Source organism: Ruditapes philippinarum, unplaced genomic scaffold (assembly GCF_026571515.1).
Source record: "Ruditapes philippinarum isolate M1 unplaced genomic scaffold, ASM2657151v2 ctg3492_1_1_1_1, whole genome shotgun sequence".
NCBI lineage: Eukaryota > Metazoa > Mollusca > Bivalvia > Venerida > Veneridae > Ruditapes > Ruditapes philippinarum.
The window spans coordinates 79,027-100,765 of record NW_026860527.1 but is presented as its reverse complement, the minus strand read 5'-3'; the positions used below and the strand labels follow the sequence as shown (position 1 = coordinate 100,765).

General features: G+C 33.3%; 1 protein-coding gene across 1 annotated transcript in view; it reads left to right on the top strand.

Annotated features, from left to right (window-relative positions):
* LOC132760465 (NACHT domain- and WD repeat-containing protein 1-like) overlaps positions 1-21,739 on the top strand; it is a 40,405-nt gene that overhangs the window by 16,189 nt on the left and 2,477 nt on the right. The window contains 17 exon segments of the mRNA XM_060752438.1: positions 331-483; positions 1,218-1,367; positions 1,741-1,957; positions 2,269-2,425; positions 3,350-3,518; positions 3,858-4,022; positions 4,768-4,959; positions 5,506-5,760; positions 7,627-7,733; positions 8,115-8,290; positions 11,259-11,385; positions 11,701-11,872; positions 12,364-12,476; positions 13,763-13,862; positions 14,245-14,388; positions 17,670-17,855; positions 18,832-18,995. Of these exon segments, the coding sequence (XP_060608421.1) occupies positions 331-483; positions 1,218-1,367; positions 1,741-1,957; positions 2,269-2,425; positions 3,350-3,518; positions 3,858-4,022; positions 4,768-4,959; positions 5,506-5,760; positions 7,627-7,733; positions 8,115-8,290; positions 11,259-11,385; positions 11,701-11,872; positions 12,364-12,476; positions 13,763-13,862; positions 14,245-14,388; positions 17,670-17,855; positions 18,832-18,995 (2,747 nt within the window).

Sequence of the window (21,739 nt, the reverse complement as noted above, 5' to 3'; positions counted from 1 at the left end):
AAACATACAAAATTTACAATTTGACTGTAATTGCGATATATAACAATTGAAAGATTTATGTATATAGACAGCAATACCTGCCATACCTCTTCCTTGAGTGTTATACCTAAGGAAATCACAAGATTACCGCATACTTCAAGCGTATCGATTTAGATCTAGATGTTTAATCTTTACCTATGGAGATTAATTTATTTACGTTTTCTAGAACAAAACACCAATGACGTTTTATCGAATTAGTTACATTATTTGCGTAAATGTTTTTTAACCTATTTGACATGAAATTATTACATTGATAAATTTGATTTTACATGAGTTTTTGTCATTTTCAAGCGCACAACGGAGCTTCCGAAGCTGAGCTCGAGGACATTTTGTCGTGTGATGATGACGTGCTGAATGACGTGTACATGTATTGGACACCCCCAGTAAGGAGATTACCTCCCTTACTTCTTGTAAGAGTTAGGAATGATCTTAGTCAATATTTAGGTATGCAATAGATCTTACCTTTTAAATCAATTTTTTTTTCGACAATAAGACTCCGAGATGCACAATGTTGAATAACAGGATGAAAAGATCTTACTACACGGAAACAACATTTTAAACGTAACGGTTACGTTTTTATAAGCAGCAGGTACGATAAAGAACGAACTGGCTGTGTTTGTTTTAAATTTGCATTAATACATAAAAGCTTTTATGTGCGGAGGAGGACCAGAAATGCACTCTGTGAATTATTCAGGACATTGACGTGGGAATCCTAGAACCACTCATACCAATCTATATAAATCAGGTCATGTTTTCACTCCATTACAAAGCCTAGGATATGGGGGTGATTAAGGTAGTGATGTAGCCATGTAGGTAGGATTTGACCTGAATAAGGTTTGCGTCGAACCTTCTGGAAACTAGCCTGTTATTTAAATTTACTTAATTTGGAAGTTGCGAATGTGGTTCAATCGGGCAAATAGTTACATCGATTACTTTATAGTTATGATTTGTCAGGTGAAAAAATACGGAGAAAATAACATTAGAGAACAGGATTGTCGTGTGTTACGAGTAAACTGTTTGGCATTGAAAACAAGGAAGGGTAAAAGATGAAACTGTGCTTTCAATCAAGATTATAATACACATTTAAACAAAGAACACCATGAATCATCTTTAGAACATGTCATTATATAATAAGTAATGCAATTATGCAAACTAAACAAAATTATGTGATATTTCAGTTGAGAGAGGGGCAGATGGAACTCGAGTAATGTACTGGTATCACCGACAGTTTACGGAAGCTGCCGAAGCCCGTTATTGTTCGGATCCTGAACAAAATAAAGTCATCCATTCAAATCTGGCTGACTTCTTCAACGGAACCTGGGCTAACGGTAATAGATTTATGACCAAAATTGATGAAAGATGGTGACATCACTTTATTGGTACCTTAAATTGTAAATTTGTTATGCTTCTACAATACACTTTCCTTGAGATATCTCCAACTGAATTATATGTTTTTTTCATAAAAGTTTATAGAGACGTACTTTTGTCATTTTTTTATTTTATACTCAGGCATTATTTAAAATATTCCAGTCGCATTCAATGTTTGATGCCTGCTCACGCACGTCGCCACGATGGAGACATAAAAATAAAATACAGTTTTTGTTTACAAATTTAGTAAGTAATAAGATAAAATAAATTAAATGTGTTTCTTTACATACGAGCTTTTATGTGCATAGTGTGCCTTGTTAAATACTTAATCAGGTACCAAAAAGCCTTTCACAACATCTAGAGGCCAGCTAGGTGAAGAAGATCGTCACGTGTCCGCTCAGCCTCTGAAGTTTGGGGAGGACTACAATATTCGCTCCCTCAGTAACCTCCCTTACCACAGAATTAAAGCTTGTGATGGAAAACTTCTAGAACAGCAATGTCTTGCTAACGTTTACTTTCTAATGTCGAAAATCGGAGCCATGCCTCTGACGTGAGTTTCTTATTTTACTTGTTGCAAAGTTCTTCAATTTTCATACGCATAGCATAATTAATCAAAGACAGCTTGCAGCACGCATACCTTAATTATATATACCTTAGAAACCAGTTTGGTTTTCGAATTTTTAAAGATTTGCTTTCAATTTAATATTAATATCAACGTTGTCATTTTACCGGGTACTTCGACAGATCCTGCTCGTTTTTCATGATTTTATTTTCAAATTTTTCAAGTATTCTAAAATATAATATATCACTTTGATTTCTGTGTAGCTTATTTGATGTTTTTCTTATGTTCATTATTTACAGAGCAACGTTGAATGATTTTGTCTCGGCGATTGAAGCATTTCCCGACAATGATCTGATCAAGATGATATATGATTCCATGTTGTTATCTCAGAAAGGTCTTGTTACTGACCCTGGACAGATTGTTCCTCAACTTCTTGGGAGATTGGAGGAAAATCATGTTAATTTTAACTGCCTATTTTACTTTTTTCTTTAATTTAATCACTTGTCTTTTTTTAATGTTGGTTTGATAAAAAAGAGACAAATTATGCGAAAATTTACTTGCGCATTAGGTTTATTGTAAGTTTGTCTGTGATTGACAGATGCATTGCAGTCTATTTCATTGTATATGCTCATAAAAACCTTAAGACAATGTTTCATCGCAAAAAAAAAATTCGTGGAAGAAGGGATGCTAACTTAAAATATGAGTACATAATTGAATGAGTATCTACGTTTATATGAAGTTTAAGATGTTTTAAATCAAATTCATATTTATGCTCAAATGCATTTAATTATCATTACAAAGTAATAACGAAACGTCGAAAGATTGTTTCAGGCTTAAAATTATACCAATGTTTGTCAATATTGCATAAATTTAAATTTACTTATTCAAGAAACGCAAATAAGTCTTTTTTATGGGTGTCAAACACGCGAGTTTCCGAAGTTTTCCTTAATACATCAATAGCGTTTCGTAGTCAGTTCATAACACTTGAACATTCAGAGTATGTTTTGTAAACAATGATGTGTAATGTCTATATAATAACTTTACTCATTCACAATCTTTAAAAATGCTCTTCCCAGACGATTATAAACATAAATTTAAAGTAACATTGCAAAACAAGTCCTTACTGTACAAACGCAGTATAAATATGGCCCGTGATAGATGCTGCAAAATCAGTCATTCATTGAATACAACATGTAAATCATAACTTGATTTGAATTTTTTTCTTTTAAAACTAAGCTCATTTTTCTCAAAGCTGATTTTCTTGAAATTATTTGGCTCCTCTGGAGGCATTCGGCTTTTCGGATTAAAAAGTCAATGTTTTATTACACACATATCAGATTGGTAATTACTTCTGTGAGATGTTTATTATTTGTGTTACAGGTAAACAAAGAGTTCATAGATCAATGTAGAGCATATCCGAAAACCTTCATAGAACCGGGAGAAAGAATACTAGAGAGACCAGGGGGACAACTTGTTCATTGTGTAGCGGCTCACAGATCTAAGATTAGCATGATGGATATAACCAAAGATGGCAAACTTGTTGTCACTGGTGAGTTTATACGATTTGTTCAACGAGTATTTACACCATGTTAGTAACTACAACTCTTTGTTGAGTTAAAGAAATGTGTAATTTAATTTAGTGCACTGATAACCAATGTGCAGGTAATCCAGACTAAATGTTCTCATGGACGGATTACCTCCCTTGAATCTTTCGAAAGGGTCCTTGATCTATCTTCTTCTTTTGATGTAGCGTCCCTTTACTGCCATTTGGAATTAGAATGGGTGCTACCTAATTCTTATTTTTCACTTTGAACGTGAGAAATGTAAAGTGAGAAGGTTTCGGTCGGTAAAAGGATTAAGAATTGTTTCTTGTTCTTTTCTATTTCAGTTTGTGAGTTTGACCATGAAATAAGTCTGTGGGATATAAAAACAGGACGGCTTAAGAGGAGAAGTTTTGGAATGAAACAGTGCATGAAAGCTCTGTTTTGTTGTGGTGACAAATTGTTAGCTTGTAAAATGGATAAGACTGTTTCCGTGGAGGAAGTTCAAACAGGTCAATCTCCAAATTTTCTTATTAGTTTCGTTATTGTGGATAACACATATATTTTGGTAATATTTAGCGTATATATATGTCGGTAGATTGCTGCGGCAACACTTAAATGTATCAAGAATTCATCAGGAATGGATTGAAAGGATCAGTAAAAATTTATCGCTTTGATTCAAAATAATAAATTGATCAACAGAAATAGTAGTATATAGGGGTATCGATAGGATAGGTTAATCGATATTTACGTGGCAATCGACACGGATTTGTTAGAATGGACAACGATGAGCATATCGAAATGTAGAAAAGAATTTACACGAATAAGAAAAAACAGCATTGTTCATTAGTAAAGTAAAAGACAGCGATTAGATAATCGAAATCAAAAATCATATACTAGTATTTAGGATTTGAAAAAAGAAAGAACGTGTAAATTAAGGAATTTGTTGATTTAGGGAACTGATAGATTAGGTAAACTGACAGAATAAGGCAATTCATAAGAATCGTAAAATTGCTCAAATTAGGGAATGATAGTTATTAAGAAAGGAATTAAGAAAATTTAAGAAAATTGATAAGAAATTGAATTGATTTAAATTTGTTAATTGATAGAATGGGAATGATGAAAATTATAGTTTTAATTATGTTATCTAATGCCAGTTTATACTAATATGATACTTTTGTTGTTTGTCTATAATATGTTCTATCAGAGACATAGATTTCTCCATATCTCTGGTTATGTAACGTGTAATTTCTTCAGGAAAGTTGTATTGCACTGTCAATCTACCTTCATCTGAAACAAGCATATGTGTTGCTGGGAAGGACAAGTGTTTACTTTTGGCATTCACACAATTTACCTGCTTTATATATGATCTCCATGACAACGGGAACCTTATCAAGCCTCTGTTACATCCTGAAAAATTGAAGTTTGGAAGCAAAAGCTTAACTGAAGGTATGTGCAAAAATGTGATACTGTAAAATTTTGCCAAGAATCGGAATGATCGGGGAGGGGGAGCTCATTGCCATCCACTGTATTCCACTAAACCCTTTTGAGGTTTGGATAACAATAAATATTTTTTTCTCAATACAAGTCTAAGCAAAATGTGTCTTTTTGACGGAAAAAAACCCTAAAAATAACGGTCTTCTTGGTAAATTCATGCGCATCAAAACTCAAAGCCAGTATTACATAGCAGATGAATTGAACTGAGACGGACATTTATTTATAATTTAATGATTTTATTTACACGTAAATAAATCTGTAGATAGAAGTGTCATACGTAAATTACAAATGTAGTCTGAATTTTCCTTTTTTCACAATGTGTCATTCTGTGTAAAATTCGAGTTACACCTAAAACAAAAATTTTTGGAAAATCCTATTATCTTTGACGAACATTTTTTTTTAATTTGGTTAAATATTGAAGATTGAAAACAACAAAAACAACAATTTAGTATTTATTTTTGTGTTATTAATTGATGATTACAACTATTTGACATACAGTTACAGACAATTTTGTTGCTGTTACCGACTCAGAGCAAATATTTATCACCGTCCTTGACCTTAAATCCATGACCTTCATGGAAAAGTTCCGAGGATTTGACATTATTTATGATGAGGATGGTGAAGAAAAAGATGAGTACCCAGTAGATGCACTTTCCATACATCCCGATGAAACTCATCTAGCATATACCACTGTGTTAACCAGTGAAATCATATTCGCTGATTTCCATGGAAACAAGATCAGAAATATGCTAGGTATAGACTAATTCTCCGCTTACATTATCATTTGAAATATAGTTAAAAGTGTAAATTCGTCCATGTTTCATGCTGAGCTATATAGAAGGGTAACTTTGCTAAATTTTATGATAAATCATAAGCTTCAGTTTTACATAAATTGCCAAAAGTGTTATAAAACGGCATTAGATGAAAGTACGCAATCCATTTCAGTTTGTTTTATATTGACAATTTACAATGGTCCTGATGTTTCGAAGTAAAAAAGTGCGGATAGTCTTTTTTGCGCATGCGCAATTTTCAATCATAATGGCGTCCAAATTTAATATTTGCCGAAAAATGTCAGAACAATCAGTAAAAGGGTAATGATTATTTTAGTTCACCTGTCCACGAAGTGGTCAATGTGAGGTGTAGTGATAAGGCTATGTCCGGTGTCCGTCGTCGTGCGTCATGCGTCGTTCTTCGTCAACAATTGGGTTATTAACAGTCTAGCAGTCACAGTTTTGATTGGATCATCATCAAACTTTGTTAGAATGTTTGTCTCATACAGATCAAGCTCAATTCAATTCAATATCTTTATTGTACAAAAGGCCTCCGGCTCATACACAGTGTATTCAATATACAATACAAATTAGCATTACGCATTTCCAATACAGTTAGAAAGTACAATCTGAATAAATATTCTTCACAACATTTAAGGAAAATATCTCTTTTTCTCATTGCATAAAAATATACATAGCAACATTACGTATCAATGACTCGTCTTCAGTTGTCATCAAAGAGTAGAACTTTTGAACATTCGTATAATGATAATAATACAATGGTTTATAGTAAGAAAGTTAATTTGCACATAAAGAATACACAATAAGAAAGTGATATTCGTCCTCTAACATTGATTCACAATACATACAATTACGATGTTCTCTATCAATATTTAAATGTCTACCCTTTTCAACCATTAAACAATGTGAAGAGCTTCTAAAACTAGCAAAACACTTTCTATACTTGTCAATATCTATAAACGAATATATTTTTCAATTCTTAAGGTAGTCTAAAACATAACATAATGATTTAATTTTACATATTCTAGACACTTTAATTGCCAATTTTGCCCAAACTGGTCTTTTAGACGCTGTTCATATTGCACTATAAACAATTTAGGATTGGCTACAACCTGTGCCTCCCATACGTATCCAAATCCATTTTTATATAGATTTAATCGTACATAAGTCACCAAATTTTTGTATCCAATACTGTAATAATCTATCAGCATTTCATAACATAAGCGTGTATATCTATCTCTAGGGAGGTTTTTAAGTCTCAACCAAAATCTGAAGATTTGCAGCAAGATTATGCATTGGGTATCTGCACAGATCGCCAAGCTCGAAGATGGGCTATCTCGGGTCAAAAACTAGGCATCAAGAGCTATAAATAGAGAAAGCTTGTTAACACTCTAGTGGCTGCAGGTTTGATCCAAATGTTCTGGAAATTTGTCAAGAATGTTGCTTTGATGATTTCTAGTCTAGTTTGAAGATTGGTCATCCTTGTTCAAAAACTAGGTTACAGTAGATTAAAATAGAAAAATTTTGTTAACACTCTAGTGGCTACAGTTTTGAACCAAATTCCTGAAAATCGGTCAGGGAGGTAGTTTTTATGACTTCTAGGTCAAGTTTGAATATGGGATATGGGTTGATTCCGTTCAAAAACCAGCTAATACTGCCCAAATATGGAAACACTTTTTTAACACTGTAGAGGTTATATTTTTATTCTCAATTGTCATTAAACTTGGCCAGGATGCTTGTCTAAGACATTGCTTGGATGTGGTTGATGGGTCAGGGGAGCGATCTAGGGCCATAATGGCCCATTTATTTTAATAATCTATGGTTTCAGAGAATGGTGACCGGATATTTAGTAGTATAGATTTTACGCCAGATGGGAAACATTTCTATGTCCATAATGCGAAACAGCTTCATTTCTTCAACACTGCTACTTTAGATGTAAGCTTTCATGAAATAGTTCAATTTGTGTTCAAATTTCGCGAGAGTCATTTGTTATAAAGACTATTTAACTGTCTTACAGACGGTCACGTGTCCGTATGTGTTTGAAATAATGCACACAGTGTTACATCAGAAAAGCTCGAAGAAATGTCGTCATATGACGTGTGACATAAAACAGGACCAAGGACGAGTTAAGGTTTTGACGAAAACTTCAAAGTTTTTATTGAATGGTTAAATAAAGATACATAAGAGGATTAATAATGACATCAGTTACTGCATTTTGTATAAGGAAACAAATAAATAAATAAATAGATAAATAAATAAATGAATAAAGATAAACTTCGTCAAGAATGACGTGATTTTGCTTTTATCAAATCACAGGAAGTCGACGTGCTAGATAATAGTCAAAGATTGGTAACATCAAAAACGGTGGACATGAAAACGGTGATCACTGTAGCTGCTGACTGTAATTTACGAATCTGGGACCTGACGAGAAGTAAACAGCCTACAACTTACAGCGCGGACAATAATCTATCTCAAAAGATAAAGTTTCTATTGTGAGATTATACATTTTCCTTTACCTTTACAACTTTAAATGAACTTTTTTTCTTACAATCAGGACAAAACCATTGATCACTCTTAAGTAGATACTGTAAATATGTATTAACTAAATAGCGACCAGTGCAGACCCTTTTTTACATTTCTGATATGGGTTGATATTTTCGACAATAAACGACATTATAACTGTTGAATATTTTAGGGGCAATATTTATTATCTTAATCTCTTTATCTACATGCCAAATAAACACCTGTCACGTGTCGTTGATGATAAAATTATAGGTTATCAGCACATGTGTAAAACATTCTGCCTGTTGTGTTAAAACAGGAGTTTCATTTCAGTTTTAACAATACAATACAATATTTCGAATAACTCGATTTTTTAATAGTTGAGTATCAATCATTCAAGGAAAGATCAGAAAGTTTCAGTTGTACAGTACTTGTTAGCAATTTGGTAAACTCATGGTGTGTCCAAATACCATTTAAGCCACATACAACTAAAATGTTTTTTATATTTGTTGCTTTTTTGGTTTAGGGGGTCGTGTATCAAAGAATGCCTCGGTATCAGGATCATATGTGAGTCCGTTCAAATTCGGCGTGTCATTTTTAAAGTGCACTGTATATTGTTCTCTTTTACCCTTGAATTTACGAATACAGAAAAAATCATGCGTCGCCTAAGTTCAACATATTGTGAGAAGTGCTCATTTATTAAACATTTGCCTTCCCTGGCATTTAATTTCACCCGCCTCTTGTATTAGCTCCCTTTGTTCAAAATTTTCAAAAAGTCACTTGGACGTGTTCTGTGGGTTTTGCCTATATTGTCGTGACCCTTAACCGGACCTAGCCGTTGTGCTGTTTTAATTGTAATAAAATCCGCTACAATGTCTCTTTTGAGATTTAGCTCATTGTAACGCTCTATACTATTGTGCATGAAATTATACACAGTTGAAAGACAATCCTCATTCGGTTGATCTTGTATTGGGACATATTTCTGTATACCTTGGATAACTAAATTGTTTTTAACTCTTTACAGCGGAAATCATTTAGCCGACTCCGGAGAGCAATGGGCATAGTTATTGACTGTCATTGAATGTATTGAACCTCGACATCAGAACTCAATTTTTTGTTTGTATTCTCTGTATCTCGCATCAAATTAGAAAATGTCTGCTAAGTAGTTTATAAATCATATTGCGTATCACTCATGGATTGACCAGATGTTTTTAATGATTTTATTTTAAATGTGTAACCTAGTAAGCTGGTTTTGAGCGACACTGCTTTCAATAGAGCTTAATTTTTGCATGCAAGTATTTGAGGCTTGTTCTTTGGCAAATAGTCTGTTGTCCATTTTACGTATCATCAATATCTATCAATAAGGACTTGTTGGGATCATGAGGCAAAAAGCCCGGGGGAAAGGTTGGAATAATGGGCGAATACCTTGTGGAGAGTGTGTCACATTTGATCTGGTCTGTTTACAGTTTTGAGGTATAATGGTTCGTTGTTGGATTGGTTGTTGTTAACATGTGTCGGTCCCATCATTGATCAAGTTAGAAATGGCAAAGTCATTGTTCACAGTAGTTTCGTTCTTAATGGTTACTCCATCCACCGCATCTTTCGGTTTGTTTGTAATAAATGTAGAATTTTTCTCCGACATGGTTTAAATACAGATTTGTCCAATCAATGAATGGCAATATACACGTTTTGCATTATTCAATATACTCTTTTTGCATTATTAAGACGAAAAAATCTACCAATCACTAAATTGTTGTGTTAAAAACAGGAGCTGCATTTCAGTTTTAATGGGGTCTGTGATTTTGAAAGGAATTGTTATACGTTACATTTCTTTTAGCGCATATCGTTTGGTCATTTTACTATCTTTTCCCAATATTTATATTAAAATTCACATAAATAATACATATATGTTCGACTCATGAAAGAATTTTTATCATTCATTAAAACTAGATTTTTGAGACAGTTTCCTTTTTAAACAAAAATCAATTATTGCTACAAGTTATATCAAATTTATACTTGAAATGTGCATGCCTTTGTCGACACTCTGTAACGCAGTAAATATTACTTTGTTTGGCGCTGAATTTGTTTGGGTTTCAGAATGTCAGAAAGGTGAAAGTTGTGAGATTATTAACCAATTTGTTTTTGTATAGTGTCACCAATGCTTTCCAGCGTTTTAATTGTAGTAAATTGGCTATAAGACTTATTACAACACTGATATTCAATCCAATGATTATTTGACTTAAACAATTTCAAAAAATCAGTTGCCTCAACTGGGATTTGAACTCCTAACCTCTCGCTTCCTGAGCGAGCGCGCAAACCCCTCGGCCACGGTGAATTTATATGCTAACCGCCTGAAGAAAACCATATCATTCTAAATTAGGGTTTGTAACGACGCTAACTGTTGTTTAACATAGATGTAACTAATCATGGAGCTTACTATAAAAATGCATATCTATAAAGAATAAAACAATATTAGAAACATTCGACCATTTGGGAATTATTTTGCTTGAAAATTAATGCGCCTGTCTTTTGACCGTCTTTACGCAGTGATCTCCCCTGAATATTTTGGCATAAGTGTACATATAAAGGGAAGTAACCGCTTCAAAAAAGCGGACTACCTTCGGCATTTGCAATTTACAGCATTAAAGTCTGAAATTTCGCTACCATTATTTGTTTGGTCTGATAACCCAAACAAATAAAAAATGGCATGTTCGCAAAGAAAAGAGTAAAGTTCTAAACAAAGTGATCAATAGATATTTATTTAAATAAAAAAGCAACAAAAAACAACGTAAAGTGTATATTGTAAGTACAGTAATTTATGATGATATGTATTCATAAATGCATAATATATTTTCTAGTGTGTTCCTGTTTCTTTAATCAAGAACTTAATAAATATAGATGCATATATTAAAAGAACATTCAGATTTGGATACCTTTCTTTTTCGAACTGTTTTACAGTGAATATTGGTCATTGGAACCTACAAGATACATGTTCGTAGCAGGTACAGCCACGTTAGAGTCGTCAGATGCACTGTTTGGCGTTTATGATTGTATCACGGACAAGTTTATTAAAATACGAACAATGGTTAGTATTTATTAATTTGTTTCAGCTTATTTTATTAAATGGTCGCTCTTTTAAACACAATTATATAAGTTACTTACAATTTGAAAATTACATACAGATGTTTTTACATTTACGCATAGTAGAACCAGATTCATTGTTTTACTTAATTGGCTTTCACGACTTATTAACGGTCTTTTAGTTCAAATAAGGCAACCTTTGCAGGCGTGATTCTGCAGTTAAGGGTATCATAAGTATCTAACCATATTTAACCATATTTAAACATATAAAACAAAAGATATTATAAAAAGAAAAAAAATATGTTTTACTATATTCAAGGGAAAATTCTCTAGCTTAAGAGTTGTTCGGAAAGATGCAACAAGGGTTTTGGTAATACGGAATAGAAAACTATTTGTCATTAATTTGAACACGATGGATATAGAGACAAAACTTCAAGGCTTCGCAAGCAAATTTTACGAATATAACGCTTTCAGATATCTGCCTCGGAATCGTAAGTTCTGTACTATTTGTTAGATTAATCACGGGGCGTCGGAGGCTGACTGGTTAAAGTTGGGGTTTTTTTTAAGAATTTTCCCCCTACCACCCCTCTTCAACTGGATTCTCCAAATGAAGAAGCTGTCCAACCAGCTTATTGAACGTCCATGGTTGTGTCCAGGCGCCTGTTCCTTTATGAAATAATGCGTGAAGGGGCATCCGATGTCTTCCTTCCCGTATGGCCTGGTGCGACGTAAATTCCCACTCATCACATACAAAAATCAAGTTGACGAGTAGGTAGTGATAAACAAGGGGCATACTTCTGAAAGCAATATGATTTAGAAGTTATACCCCTTATTACCTACGGATATTTGCTAATGTTTATTTTGTACAATGATACATGATTTTCTACTTGTTTGAGTTATTAAGGTTTAAAGCCATGGAGTTAAAACAAGAAGCTTTTTATTAGAAATTTTATAATATAAATGTAATATTTTTCTTTTTCAGAGCTAATTTGTTATACAAAGGCATACAAAAACCTTAAAATCTACGACCTAAGTACGGGTAAGGTTGCGTGCGTCTTAAGAGCGGGACAGACTATGAATTTAAAATCATTAATTGTAAGTAATATAAAGAAGTTTATTCGGAAATTTTGTATAATTTTGTTATATGTTATATATGATTAATATTCAATCAATTTTGTTGAAATTTTGAGTGTGAACCTTCAGTATAAGTTCTGAAGTAATTTCCATGGTACTTCAGAAATTGCTTCTGTGTTTTAAAACGTATTTGTTATACGGTTGACGTGTTGTTTATTCAGTTTTCATTTTTAATTCAAGTTGTGTATTTAGTTTTGATTTGTTATAAATGGCTAAGACACTATTTGTTTTAAAAACACATGGATATGCATATGATTAAAAAAACGACAACAACAACAACAACGATCCCAACCCCCACCCCCCCACCCCGAAAGCAGATACATGTATATGAAATTAGTAACAGTGAAAACGTATTTTCGATTTTAAACATAAATATGCAATGTGGAATAATATGCTCAAAGAATAAGGAACCAATACTCTTCTTTTACAAACAAACAGTTACACTGCTTCTGCCTTGTTTGTGATAAGGATTTAGTTATAAAAAATACATGTAAATAAAAACAAAGTTCAAACTATATTATCTAATTTTGTTAAAGGCTCATAAGACCCGTTTCCCACCAAAAAATGTGATTTTTTCATACTTCTATGAGTTATCATTTGCCATATGGCCGAGTCATTATTTGCTTCTACAGCATTTTGGCAATCAGTATATTTAAACTTGAATGTACGTCAAAAAACTTTTTGCTTACATAGACAAATTATTTCACACTCGGTGTAACATCTTACATGCTGCAATCCATTATTACAATATTATAAAGCACATGTTTACCTTTTCTTAAGAAGAAGATTTGTATCCATTTCTGAGACATAATTGGCCTTTAATGGCATACAATTTCTTTTCAGTTTTTTATGTACAATACATACACAATGTGTGACTGTATATGAATATGCCACTAGCGGTTAAACTGCACGTGTGTTAAGTTTCAATAGAAAAATATATACTGATTGCATTCACTTGAATTTCTTTAGGGATCTGCATAGCAAAGCTGTTAAGCTTTCTGACTTTTAATCACCCCTCGTCCATTATTGTGAGTTCGAATCTTGTCAGGGATGTCGGAGGAAGCTATTCAGTTACCTTACGAACAATATTCATTTATATTAAGGTGCGGATGCGTGCTCGGATTAATGCACGGACGGACATCTAAGGTCTTTATCCATCAGTCATGTTGAAAGTCAGCAGTTTACCATTGCGACAATGTGACGATGTGAATTATAAACCAAATAAAGTTTTGTTAAAATATTTCCAGGTGAATAGCACAGGAACAGTCGCGTGCGCATCTTCTGATGAAGGGCCGATAATTCTGTATGATCTTGTGGACCAAAAAGTGATGTATACCATTCCTTCAAGTAAGTTTTACTACATTTTCTACGCTATTAGTAAATCAATCCGAACATTTGAATTTTAAATAAATTATAATAATGAAATGAAATAATTTCTTTCTGAAAACAAAAATTATAACCTTTGTATATGTAGTTTGTTTTCCACTTTGACATAAGTCATAAGGTTTTACTTGATTTCTTACATCGCCGGTATAAATTACTTCCCTGTACATTGGCGAAACATTTTCTTTACGCATGATTGGCTGAAGATAATAATTATTATTAATTATTGTATTTTACTCCCTTGTATTGGCCATTTGAATATTTACAGTATTTAGAATAAGGAAATATGTTTTAAGATTCAGATTTACCAGCAAGTTATGAAAATATGCATAATTTATGTTTGTAGAGCCCGATTACGACGAGTTTTTCGGTCAGTATAAGTGGATAAATGCTGAAGGTACACGACTTATTTTCAGCACGGAGGGAATGTTACCTAATATGACAAAAGGGGACAGTGTTGAACATCTCGTAGTTTGGGACATACAAAACAGTTTGTATAATTTCTCATTATTTATTCATACAATCGTATAATCAGTCGGCACAAAGAAATCACGTTTTCATGAATCGCTACCAAAAAGATAAAACCTTTGTGAAAGAAAAAACATAAATCTGCACTATAAAACTGCATTCTAAAATTGACTCAGATAACCAGAATTCAAATATCGGCTGAAAAAATAATCAGCTTCATAATTCGATGCAAAGAAACCCGTGTCAAAGAAACGGTATTTATAAATTGCCACACAGAAACCCCTGTTTACAAAACCACATGCCACAAAGAAACAGTTATTACAATTTATTCATCCAATATATAATTCTAACACCACGACCGAAAGTGTGTGTGTTATTATGCAATAAAATCACTTTTGACGTTCTGTATTAAGAAATTTGATGTAATCATTATACTTGTGACGTAATCACTAAAAATTGGACGCGCTGAAAATAAGAAGGAATAAAAATCATGCGCAATTCAACTTAATTAATGTCATTAAATCGAAATAACATATCCAAATCGGATACGCCCTCCTAATAAAATTCCTCGCCTCTGAACTCCAAAGTTTGAAACAGTGATTTTACTGAGCGATAAAATCACAGTTTTGGAAATAACACATGGGTTTGTAGGTTCACAAGATCAAAAGTCAAGGTCACTATAACATTTAAACTGAAAACTGTTTCCGCTCAGTAACTTAAATATTCAGTAACTTAAATATTCATCAACCTTTAGCTGTAAAATTTTATAGGATGAACAGCCGAGTCCAATACATGATTTTAGGGTTATATGGTCAAAGGTCAGGGACACAATTAAGTTTCACATGGCCCACAGTGTTCAAACTTCATAGGACGATTGTCAATATTTGATAGAAAACCCCTATGGATTTTGGGGTCACAAGGTCAATGGTTAATGTCACTGTTACCTTAAAACTTAAAACGAAACTGAGGAGTGCTTATTAAAGGAGGTAATACTTTATTCATTAGACCAGAATTTTAGTAGACATTGACCTTTATTCATAAATGACATTGACTTTTAAGAATTTTTCATTTTTTATTGTTGTTGCTATAACTGACTACACCTTTGTTATCATGAATGGATTGACTTTATATCGTAACAAAATTTTTTAGGTTAAAACCTTGATTTATATTAAACTCAAATTGACATTGGCTCTCCTATGACCTTGAAGGTTAAATTATTGTATGTTCACTGATTTTTGCTACAATTGACTGTTACTTGGAAATTAATTGATGGATTATCTTCACACTTTGACAAAACAACCTTTTGAGCAGGACCTTTTTAAAGGGTGAATTGACTTTGACCTTAAGCTTTAAATGACATTGACTTTGAAGGTCCAATTATTAAATTTTGGTTTAATTTTCATATTTTTTAATTTATGAACGGATTTGATTCATACTTGGACAAAACAAAAAGTCGCTACCAAGCAAACATATTGAATAATCTAGATGTGATATTGAGCCTTAATTGACCGTGACTGTCAAGGTCAAATTAATGAAATTCTCCTGTTGGCTGTAACTTTATAATTAATCAATGGATTTTTTTTCTATTTGGACAAGACAACCATTTGGACATGATACTCTAAAAGGTTGAACTGACCTTGACCTTTGAATGACCTAGACCGTCAAGGTCAAAGTATTGAAATTTGGTTAAGTTCTCATAATTTTATTATTTATGTAATATTAAACTCATATCTTACAGCAAAACAACACTTGTAACCAAACAGACATGTGGATTATTTTAGATATGCGTTTGACCTTTTAAGACCTTGACTGTAAAATCATTAAATTTTGATTATATTTTGTAACTTTTTCATTTATTAATGGAAAGGATTCATAGTTGGACAAAACAACAAGTGTAAGTATACATAAAATTAAGAAAGGAAAATATACTTTTTTCTCCTTTTAATTGATTGTTAAGATATGTTTTAACCGAACCGTTTGTTTATTTGGTTTTAGGAAAGGTAAAAAAGACGAGCATTGCCCCGGCCCGGCATTGGCTCTTGTTTTCAGATTGTAAAGGTTGCAAGAAAATTTTATAAAATTAACAAGATATGCAATTATGATAATGCCATGCCTGTATTATACTGTTTCTCTATTGGTTTGTGTTCTAATTATAATTATCAGAGAATATTTATAGAAACTGTGAACAATTAATAAGAATTTATATCTTCGAAATTCTAAGGCATAAATGCTCAGAAATTATGTGAGAACTTCTGTTCCAACATATTGATAATATAAATGTTGGCAAACAAAAAGCAATAAATTGATAGGTATATACCAAGTTCATGTAATGATTTCAAAATGTTTATCCCTTTTTCCTTCTTTACTGACCACTCTTTTCGTCTTTGATGTCACATTTTTCTTTTTAACCACTTGTTTCTGCTTTGTTGCCCCTTTTGTTCTTTTCAGCCACTTGTTCCTTTTTTTTGCAATTTTTACTCTTTGATGCCATTCTTTTCACCCTTGTTGCCACTTTTTCATTTCAGCCAAATCTTCATTATTGCCACTTTTTTTCTTTTCAACCATTTTGATTCTTCTTTGTTGCCACTTTTTTCTTTAAAGCCTGTTGTTTCTGCTTTGTTGTCACTCTTTTTCTTCTTTGTTGCAACTTTTTTCTTTACATCCACGTTTTTGGGCTCACCTGAGCTAGCTCAGGATGAGCTTGTAAGATCGTTGAATGTCCGTCGTCCGTCCACACTTGTTCGTTAACACTAAAGCGGTCACATTTTTGCCTCAATTATCATCAAACTTTGTCAGGATGCTTATCTAGTTAAATGATCGGATGCGTTAGAACATGGGTCATCTCAGATGAAAAACTAGGTCACAGGAGCTAAAAATAGAAAAATCTTGTTAACACTCTAGTGGCTACTGTTTTGATCCAAGTATCCTTGAAATTGGTCTAAAAATTTGTTTTGATGATTTCTAGGTCAAGTTTGAATATGGGTCACCTGGGAAAAAAATAGGTCACACTGCTCAAATATGGATAATCCTTGTAAAACATGGTCAAACATTAGTGGTCACATTTTTGACTCACCTCTCATGAAACTTTGTCAGAATGCTTGTCTAGGTAATTTTTCAGATCAGTTCCATGGGCCAGGTGCGGGATCTAGGGCCATCTTGTCCCTCTTGTTTTCTTTGCTAACACTTTCTTCAGGCACTTTTTTCTTCTTTGTTGTCACCTTTTTTTCCATGTTGCTGCTTTTTTCCTCTTGTCTGACATTATACCACTAACGACCAAAAATATTGTCTTTTCTTGATATTTAGAAAAAGAGTTGTTTAGAATGTACGACAGTGTATATCAACAAAAATATAGGTCACTGAACAACATGGATAAAACATCGGTGAACCACATGGATAAAACATCGGTGGAAGATCTTTGTCAACTTGACGATCGCCGGATGATTACATCGAACAGTGATAAAATTCTTCGAGTATATGATTTGGACACTGGTAAATGTGGATAAATAATTGTCACAATAGAAATGCTGATAATGATTAAGATTTTGATGATTATGATTATATATTATAATGATAGTGATAATAATGGTAATAATATTGATGAAAGTGAAGATAATGATGCTTTTGATGATGATAAAGTAGATAATAGGAATGACAATGATTTTATAATAATAATAATGATAATAGAAATAGAAATGATTATAGATACGATGATGAAAACAATGACAATAATGATTATTAAGAAAATGCTGATGGTGATGATTATGATGATAATAATGATTATCAATATGATTTTTTTCTGATGTTTAACTGGAGGATAGTGATAATGGTTGTGATGACGGTAATAACAATAATGATGATGATAATACTTTTGATGATAATGATGACGATAATTATTATTTTGATGATGTGATAATGATGATATTGAAGATTATGATGTTTTGTCTCAATTTTGTTAAGCATCATTAATTGCTGATATTTATGGGTAGAACCTTTCGGAATCGCCTCGGCTATTATCTAAAGTAACTTCGGAAACAACACGGATCGAAAATAGTTCTACCACGTGGTTTCATATGTAAACAGAAACAGTGATATTGTAAAACGGATGTATATTTTTGGCATCTTACGTCTGTTCCTGTACTCTTATGCTTGAAAATAAGTCTGACAAAAATTGAAATTTAAATATGCCCACTGATGTTCAATTTTAAACAAATCCGACTTAATGTCAACAGGTTGGCTTTTTGTACTTTCGGTTTCTACAGCCATAATAATAAATATATAAATAATGTATTGTTTGCGTTTGTACCTATGAATTCACTTATTTAAGCATGATACCGCATCCGTTCTGTGAATCCATACTATTGTGTTCGAGGTCCTTATCCGAAGACTGACAGAAATGGCCGAGCAGTTGCGATTGCCGGTAGAACATGACGTATTGTTTTGTTTGTTTTTATTGTTTTATTTTCAGGAAAATTGCTGCATAGATTGGAGGGACATACTACGCCAGTCCATTTACGGCTGCACGAAAAATCTCCATACATTCTCACATTTGGACGTTTTGAGGAAGACTGCATTCGACTGTGGGAAAAGACAACTTATAAACAAGTTGCGACATTCTCGCTTGATAAAACGGTAAGCCTTGACAAGTGACCTCTAAATAAACTGAAACATTCTCGTTTGATAAAACGGTAAGCCAGTTAATTAACTTGTAATTGATTTGCAACACTCTCGCTTGATAAAACGGAAAGTCAGTAACTTTTAAATTGCTTCTGAAATCTCAATATGTCTTTCAAAGTTGGTAATAAAATTCAAAATATTAGTACAGTAGAATCCCTACTTAAGACCATCAAGGAAATAAGACCATCCCGCTGTAGGCGATTTTCTAAAAAGAAACGGATTTTTTTGTTCTTTATATCAGTGGTTACATGATCCAGAATTGAGAACTCCCCGCTTATCCACTTTTAAGACCACAAGATTGGGACCACAGATTTAAAGTCAATACATACCTATATTTTATGTTGTTATTATCTGCTTGAATGCTCTTAGGCATGACACTTGATTTCACAAGATGTCAAAAGCATCTTATATCATTAGGATATTGTATGAAATAAGTTGAGAAAATAAATTTTAGAGTGTTTGAATGTTGCTTTAAGCACATAGATTATTCAAAAATTAGTTTTTTATTTGGTGGGTGAATTATGTTCCTCATATAATAATCAATATTGAAATCAGACCAAATAGAATTTGAAAACAAATTTGTTTCTTCCCATCAGACGTTGAATTAACAAACATTTACATTGTATTTGTAGATTAAAATACATATTGTTTGTTCTACACTACACAAATAAGACCACTTTAGTCCAGTCCCGATGGTGGTCTTAATTGAAGGTTTTTGCTTAGAGGTTGATACTGGGTTGCTGCTCGCCGTTATGCGATAATGGCCCGAAAATGTGCACAATGACCTGAGGGACGCAGGTTTTGAACTGAAATCGAGTAGTATCGTCTTTAATACCTATGTCCGAAACACAGTGTTTATACGCGTCGCAAATCGCTCTTTCTTATAAACGGACAGATGTAAATGTAAACAAATATCTGTCATACAATTTAACACTCCGATTAACTTATACATGTATAAGAAAATGTTGTTTTACTGTTGTTTTTATCGATAAATACAGAATCCTACTTTTAACATTTTTTGTGAGCTCTAGTGCCAGTTTGAACTGAAAGCGAGTAGTATCGTCTTTAATACCTTTGTCCGAAACACAGTGTTAAGACATCGTCGCAAATCGCCCTCTCTTAGAAACGGACAGATGTAAATGTAAACAAATATCTATCACACAATTTAACACTCCGATTAACTTATATAAGACAAGAGCGATCAGTAATCACATGTGTCGCCTCATGATGGCCAATTTCATGTTGGGAAAAGTTTTGTGACAGACAAACATACAGACCGACAGTGCACAACTAGACTTGGTACTGATCATTCCTGTAAAGTTTGAATAAATTTGCACCAGTAGTTTTTGAGGAGTAGTCTGGACAAGCTTTTGTGCATCTGGCAACACATATAAAAAAAAACATTTTTATCAAAGGGTCATAACTCAGCCAAAAATCATTCAACCGGAAAACCCGTGTAATATGCGCAAGGACTTGAGCTACAAATCAATCCTGTAAAGTTTCATTAAAATTGCGTCAGTGGTATAAGAGAAGTAGTCCGGACAAACTTTAAAAATAAAAATTATTAAAGGGCCATAACTCTGACAAAAATCATTGAACCGGAAAATGCTGACAATATGCACAACTAAACTTGGTACTGATCATTCCTGTAAAGTTTGGTTGAAATTGCACCAGTAGTTTATGAGGAGTAGTCCGGACAAGATTTTGTTTATCTGGCAACACACAGAAAAAAAACACATTTTAACAAAGGGCCATTACTCGGCCAAAAGTCATTCAACTGGAAAACCCGTGCAATATGCGCAAGAACTTGAGCTACAGATCAAACTTGTAAAGTTTCATTGAAATTGCATTAGTGGTATAAGAGAAGTAGTCCGGACAAACTTTAAAAACAAAAATTATTAAAGGGCCATAACTCTGACAAAAATCATTGAACCGGAAAATGCTGACAATATGCACAACTAGACTTGGTACTGATAATTTCTGTAAAGTTTGGATGAAATTGCACCAGTAGTTTATGAGGAGAAGTCCGGACAAGTTATGTGACGGGCGGACGGACAGACAACGGAGAAGTGATCCCTATATGTCGCCACTACTCCGTAGAGGCGACACAAAAATGTTGTTTTACTGTTGTTTTTATCGATAAATACAGAATCCTACTCTTAACATTTTTTGTGAGCTCTAGTGCCAGTTTTTTTTTATGAAGTTTTGTGCCTTCAAGAACGGTTTCTGAGAACGGTTTCTGATATCGTCTAGATCTAAATACGAAAGATCCGACCTCCGTCATAAGCCATCTTGAAAGTCACTGAGAGTTGATGACGTCATTTCATTTTGCACGTGTGCTTATTCACTCGCCCATTATGGAAAAATTATGCCGAGAAGCAAGGCGGCCACAATTGCATACTGACATAGATCTTGCCAAAATGGTCTTGAAATACCCTAGATTTTGTTATTATAAATAGAAACATAGGTATTAATGTAGTTTTCTTTCTAAATTCAATGATCCATTCGAGTTGTTAGGGTCACTGACTTCAAACCAATTGGCCCTCATCGCTGCGGGTTTGAATTCTGTTTAGTGATTTTTTCATGTGGGGGTAGCGTAAGTTCTACTAAGGTACCCGCTTGTATTTGAAAAAAATGCACTTAGGGGAAGGCAAGGTATTTCATCTACCACTAAAGCTTGAAATAAGAAGTCGCCATAC